This window comes from Lathyrus oleraceus, chromosome 6 (genome assembly GCF_024323335.1).
Source record: "Lathyrus oleraceus cultivar Zhongwan6 chromosome 6, CAAS_Psat_ZW6_1.0, whole genome shotgun sequence".
Taxonomy (NCBI): Eukaryota; Viridiplantae; Streptophyta; class Magnoliopsida; order Fabales; family Fabaceae; genus Lathyrus; species Lathyrus oleraceus.
The window spans coordinates 265,220,492-265,226,248 of NC_066584.1; the positions used below are offsets into that span (position 1 = coordinate 265,220,492).

At 36.7% G+C, this 5,757-nt stretch overlaps 1 protein-coding gene across 1 annotated transcript; it reads left to right on the forward strand.

Annotated features, from left to right (window-relative positions):
- Window positions 1-329: 329 nt before the first annotated feature.
- LOC127092230 (uncharacterized) lies at window positions 330-5,194 on the forward strand. Its single transcript, XM_051031078.1, has 7 exons — window positions 330-1,274; window positions 1,541-1,849; window positions 2,055-2,338; window positions 2,454-3,485; window positions 3,924-4,092; window positions 4,279-4,436; window positions 4,679-5,194. Exons 1-7 carry the CDS (start codon window positions 599-601, stop codon window positions 4,919-4,921), a joined length of 2,871 nt encoding a protein of 956 aa, XP_050887035.1. The 5' UTR covers window positions 330-598; the 3' UTR covers window positions 4,922-5,194.
- The last annotated feature ends 563 nt before the right edge of the window (window positions 5,195-5,757 follow it).

Sequence of the window (5,757 nt, forward strand, 5' to 3'; positions counted from 1 at the left end):
TTTTTTTTATATAAATCATAAATTTGTTAAGTAGACTAATATGTTGATATATTAGATTAAAAAAAAGTGTATTATAGTATATTTAATACTGTAATAAATAAATAAAAACAGAGAAATGGAAGATGAGGATTGGAAAGAACCACGTGAACAAGAATGATATGGAAAGTGTTAAGCTCAAACCACTGTCCCAAAATCGAAGCAACCAATGAAATGAAGAACCTCAGATCATGGCTTGTCCACGTTGCACCCAATCCATCCTTTTCACTACAAAATCTTCCTCACACTTGTCCCTCTTTTTTTCTTCTTCTATCCATGCAACAACAAAAAAAGGAATCTTAATATTCACTCACTTTTCTTTATCACCTCAAATCCTCCACATTGCTGTTCAATTTCAACACCAATGTTTTTTTATTTAATATTTCACTTTTAGTTGACCCAAAATTGTGGTTAAATAGTTTCAACCCACATGTTTTCTGGTTCCACCGGTCCAACCCACCGGTTCGGTCGGTTTTTTTAACATGTTTCAAAACCCTGTCTTTCTCTACAACATCCTTTAAGGTTAACAAAAATCTCAAAATCTCAAATTTGAACTGCGGCAATGGAAGCAACCTCAACTTGCTTCTTCTGCGGTAGAATCCCATCAAAATCCAAACTTGCTTCATCTTCTTCATTTGGGTCATTCTGTTTATTAACACGTAACAATGTTAATACCATCATGTGCAAAACTTCAATGAAAACCCATAACCGTGTTATTCAAAACGTCACAAACAGTAACGAAACAAAGCTTCCAAGCAGCACAAAAAGAAGAAGAAGGAGAAAAAGAAATGGTGTAGCAGTGGAAGAGCAACCACGACAACAGAGGGAAATTGAAATACAAATACCGAGTGTTTATGTTCATGAGAATACTGGTGACCCAATTGGGTGGAAAGAAGTTGGGAAAAGCGTCGTGAGTTGGATTCGTGAGAGTATGAAAGCCATGGCTTTTGATATTGCTTCTGCTGAGTTAGTTGAAGATTTGGAATTTTCTGAGATGAAACAAAGAATGGGACCTGGTCTTACTTTTGTTATTCAAGCTCAACCTTATTTGAATGCTGTTCCTATGCCTCTTGGACTTGAAGTGATGTGTTTGAAAGCTTGTACTCATTATCCTACTCTCTTTGATCACTTTCAGAGAGAGTTGCGTGATGTTCTTCAAGATATGCAGAGTAAATCGTTGGTTGAGGATTGGCGTGAAACTCAGTCTTGGAAATTGCTTAAGGAACTTGCTAATTCAGGTTTTTCTTTTCTTTTCCTTTTTTCCATGATATCACCATGTTTTATTGTTCAATTTATTTGATATGTTTTATGAATCCATATTCTAAAACAGTATCAATAAAGGTTTAGGGCTAAAGGACTGTTTGACTTTTTTATGAGTATAAGCAATTGTGAGACTATTTGAGAGAGTGTTTTCAGTTTATTTTCATGAGTTCTTTGTGATAGTTTACAAAAACAACTTATAGGTTATATGGAAACAGTTTAATTGAGAATGGTTTAATTGCAGCTCAGCACAGGGCAGTGGCGAGGAAGATAACACAGCCGAAGATGGTCCAAGGTGTTTTAGGAATGGACATAGAAAGGGTCAAAGCGATACAGAATAGGATAGACGAATTCACCAACAACATGTCAGAATTGCTCAATATTGAAAGGGATGTTGAATTGGAGTTTACTCAGGAGGAACTGGATGCTGTTCCTAGACCCGATGATGCTTCTGATCCGTCAAAACCAATTGAGTTCTTGGTTAGCCATAGCCAGCCTCAGCAAGAACTCTGTGACACCATTTGTAACTTAAATGCCATCAGTACCTCTACAGGTATTTTCCTTTTTTTCCACTTTCCTTTTCAATTCAAGTATTCAGGAAAAGATTGTATGGACATTAAGTTCTGATACTGACTTGTTTATTCATGAAACTTGGTCTATCTTCAACTATATGCATGTGCTACAAATGAAGTTTAATTCATGACATGCTTGTCAATTCAATGATACAATTTATGATCATATATGAACTGTTTAAACAGGATTGGGGGGAATGCATTTGGTGTTATTCAAGATTGAAGGCAACCACCGATTACCACCTACTACTCTTTCACCTGGAGAAATGGTTTGTGTGAGAACTTGCGACAGCAAGGGCGCAGTTACAACTTCTTGCATGCAAGGAGTTGTGGACAATCTTGGCGATGATGGTTATAGTATTACCGTTTCTCTAGAGCTACGCCATGGTGATTCTTCTTTCTCTAAACTAGTTGGGAAGAATGTGCGCATTGACCGTATTCAAGGACTGGCTGATACACTTACCTACGAGGTATTCAATTTAATCATGTGACAAAACTATTCATAATGTATTACAGTTCAAATAAGATTCTTGTTCATATATAATATAATATGTACTTAAGAAGCTTCTTTTGATGTGTTTCCAGCGCAACTGTGAAGCGCTAATGATGCTTCAGAAAAACGGTTTACGGAAGAAAAATCCATCGATTTCTGTTATTGCAACTCTATTTGGAGATGGGGAAGATGCTGCATGGCTTGAGAAGAAGAATCTGGTTGACTGGGAAGAAGAAAAAATAAATGGAGTATTAGGAAGTGAATCCTTTGATAAATCTCAGCAGAGAGCAATTGCATTGGGTTTGAATAAGAAGAGGCCACTATTGGTTATCCAAGGACCTCCCGGTACAGGCAAGACCGGTTTGCTCAAACAACTTATAGCAAGTGCCGTTGAGCAAGGCGAAAGGGTTCTTGTTACAGCACCTACTAATGCAGCTGTTGATAATATGGTTGAAAAGCTTTCAAATGCTGGAATAACTATCGTGCGAGTTGGAAACCCAGCCCGTATATCAAAAACAGTAGCGTCAAAGTCTTTGGGAGAAATTGTAAATGGAAAGCTTGCAAGTTTTCGCGAAGAGTACGAGAGGAAGAAGTCTGATCTAAGGAAAGATCTAAGACATTGTTTAAAGGATGATTCATTAGCTGCAGGCATACGGCAACTTCTGAAACAGCTTGGAAAGTCGCTAAAGAAAAAGGAAAAGCTGATGATAAATGAAGTTCTATCTAGTGCTCAGGTTGTGCTTGCCACCAATACCGGAGCAGCTGATCCTTTTATTCGAAAGCTAGATGCTTTTGACTTAGTTGTCATAGATGAAGCTGGACAGGCAATTGAACCGTCATGCTGGATACCTATACTGCAGGCAAAACGATGTATTCTTGCCGGTGATCAATGCCAACTAGCTCCTGTGATATTTTCTAGAAAAGCATTAGAAGGTGGTTTAGGAATATCGCTATTAGAGAGAGCTGCAACTTTGCATGAAGGGATTCTCACTACTAGATTAACGACACAATACCGTATGAATGATGCCATTGCAAGTTGGGCTTCAAAGGAGATGTATGGTGGATTGTTGAAGTCCTCAAAGACTGTTTTTTCTCATCTTCTTGTAGACTCTCCTTTTGTGAAGGTATTATGCTCCTAATTGATATCTTCATATTCTGTCATGTGAAGGCTTCGAGTTACATCTTGGGCCCTGTTTGTATAAGTTATTTCTAAAACAAAAGATAAAATTAAATCAAATTGTTTTCATATAAGTTGTTTTCATAAGCTATCATGAAGAACTTATATGGAAGCAAGCTGAAAACAGCTTATAAGCATGTCGTAAGTTGTTTTTATAAATTCTCTAAAACAGTCTCACAAGTACTTATACCTGTAGATATGAATAAGTCAATCCAAACACGTCCTCGTTCAACCTAGAGGAATTTAGAGATGCAACTCAAAATGGTTTTGGTTTGAGATGTTTGAGAAGTCATATGAAAGCAAATTTCTTAAGACTGTTATATTGTGTGGCAATACTGCATATACTTTTACTATTACTAATTCTTATTACTTGATGGTGTTGCAGCCTACATGGATAACACAGTGCCCTCTGCTATTGCTTGACACTCGAATGCCGTACGGAAGTTTATCAATTGGCTGCGAAGAGCATCTAGATCCGGCTGGAACTGGCTCGTTATATAATGAAGGAGAAGCTGATATTGTTTTGCAGCATGTTTTTTCCTTAATTTATGCTGGTAATCACGTTTGAGTCTCTTGATTGTAATTGATAAAGAGATTATTGCATTGCATTTGATATTGTGGTAGTTTTGCACTGCAAATTACTGTGTTTCAAAGTTTCGAAATCTTGCGACACAACATATTTGTCATTTGTGTTTGCTGACAGTAGATTTTTCTTGTCGATTTGAATCTGAAAATTTTAGGTGTTAGCCCAAAAGCTATTGTAGTTCAGTCGCCTTATGTTGCTCAAGTTCAACTTTTGAGGGACATGCTTGATGGGGTTCCAGAAGCTGCTGGTACAGAAGTTTCCACAATTGATAGCTTTCAAGGTCGGGAAGCTGATGCTGTAATTCTATCAATGGTAAGATCTGAATCCAATCTCTACAACCACAGTTTCAACAATTCTATAGTTGATAAATAAACAAATTTCTTACTTGGTGAATATTTTAATTGTACTATGTAGAATAAGGATAACCAAAATCAAACTTCTAACCACTTCTAAACCGATTAACTATGTGGTTTAATTAAGTTGTTTGAGTAAACAAAACCATATTCTCTATTGGTCTTGCTCATGAACTAACATATTCGGATATAATAAAATAGGTACGATCAAACACATTGGGAGCTGTTGGATTCCTCGGCGATAGCAGAAGAATTAATGTTGCCATCACAAGAGCGCGCAAACATTTAGCTGTAGTATGTGACAGCTCAACTATTTGCCACAATACATTCCTAGCAAGGCTGATGCGCCATATCCGACACTTTGGTAGGGTGAAGCATGTAGAGCCAGATAGTTTTGGAGGGTTTGGGCTTGGGATGAATCCAATATTACCTTTTATTGATTAGTGCTGCATTTGGAACAGTGGAATGAAGCAACCTTAGAAATACCTGTAAGCAATTGTTTGAGGAGATTTTTATATTTTTTGGGGGGGTATTTATTTATAGGCTGGTTTATACTGTCAATACTATTATACTTGTATAGCAATTTATACATTCAAAATGTGTGTATCATGTACTAATACTCATGCATGAAAATTATGGAAGAAAACTTCCACAATAATTGTAACATGACAATGTATATTTTTGTTACATTCTATATGAATTGAACCATTGCTGCAAGTGTTATGCATGTATGATAGATATTATGGGGTAAACAATTGGTTAAAACCAGACAAGAATTGTAGTGCTGGGTAGGTTTCTATATGGTGAGAGAGGTGGACGACTTACATGCGAGTCATGTACTAATACTCATGCATGAAAATTATGGAAGAAAACTTCCACAATAATTGTAACATGACAATGTATATTTTTGTTACATTCTATATGAATTGAACCATTGCTGCAAGTGTTATGCATGTATGATAGATATTATGGGGTAAACAATTGGTTAAAACCAGACAAGAATTGTAGTGCTGGGTAGGTTTCTATATGGTGAGAGAGGTGGACGACTTACATGCGAGTCATATTGCGGTTCAAAGCAAGAAAATGAATACAAAATCCTATTACTAGCATGAGTTTTGGTCGTCATCTGATCAACTGCGGAAACTGCACTTGGAAGCTCCTCCCATATGGCTTTATAGTGTGTCAAACATAACTATTTATACAAAACAACCGTGCCTCGAGGATAACTTTATCAAAATAAGATGTGTTTGAAAATCTTCCGATTTTCAAGTGTATGTTGT

Bases quoted from the DNA above. Each gene is read 5' to 3' on its own strand.
- LOC127092230 (XM_051031078.1), top strand. From the start codon at position 599: ATGGAAGCAACCTCAACTTGCTTCTTCTGCGGTAGAATCCCATCAAAA. The intron at 1,275-1,540 runs GTTTTTCTTTTC...GTTTAATTGCAG, and splicing joins TAAGGAACTTGCTAATTCAG to CTCAGCACAGGGCAGTGGCG. The intron at 4,093-4,278 runs GTAATCACGTTT...TGAAAATTTTAG, and splicing joins TTTTTCCTTAATTTATGCTG to GTGTTAGCCCAAAAGCTATT.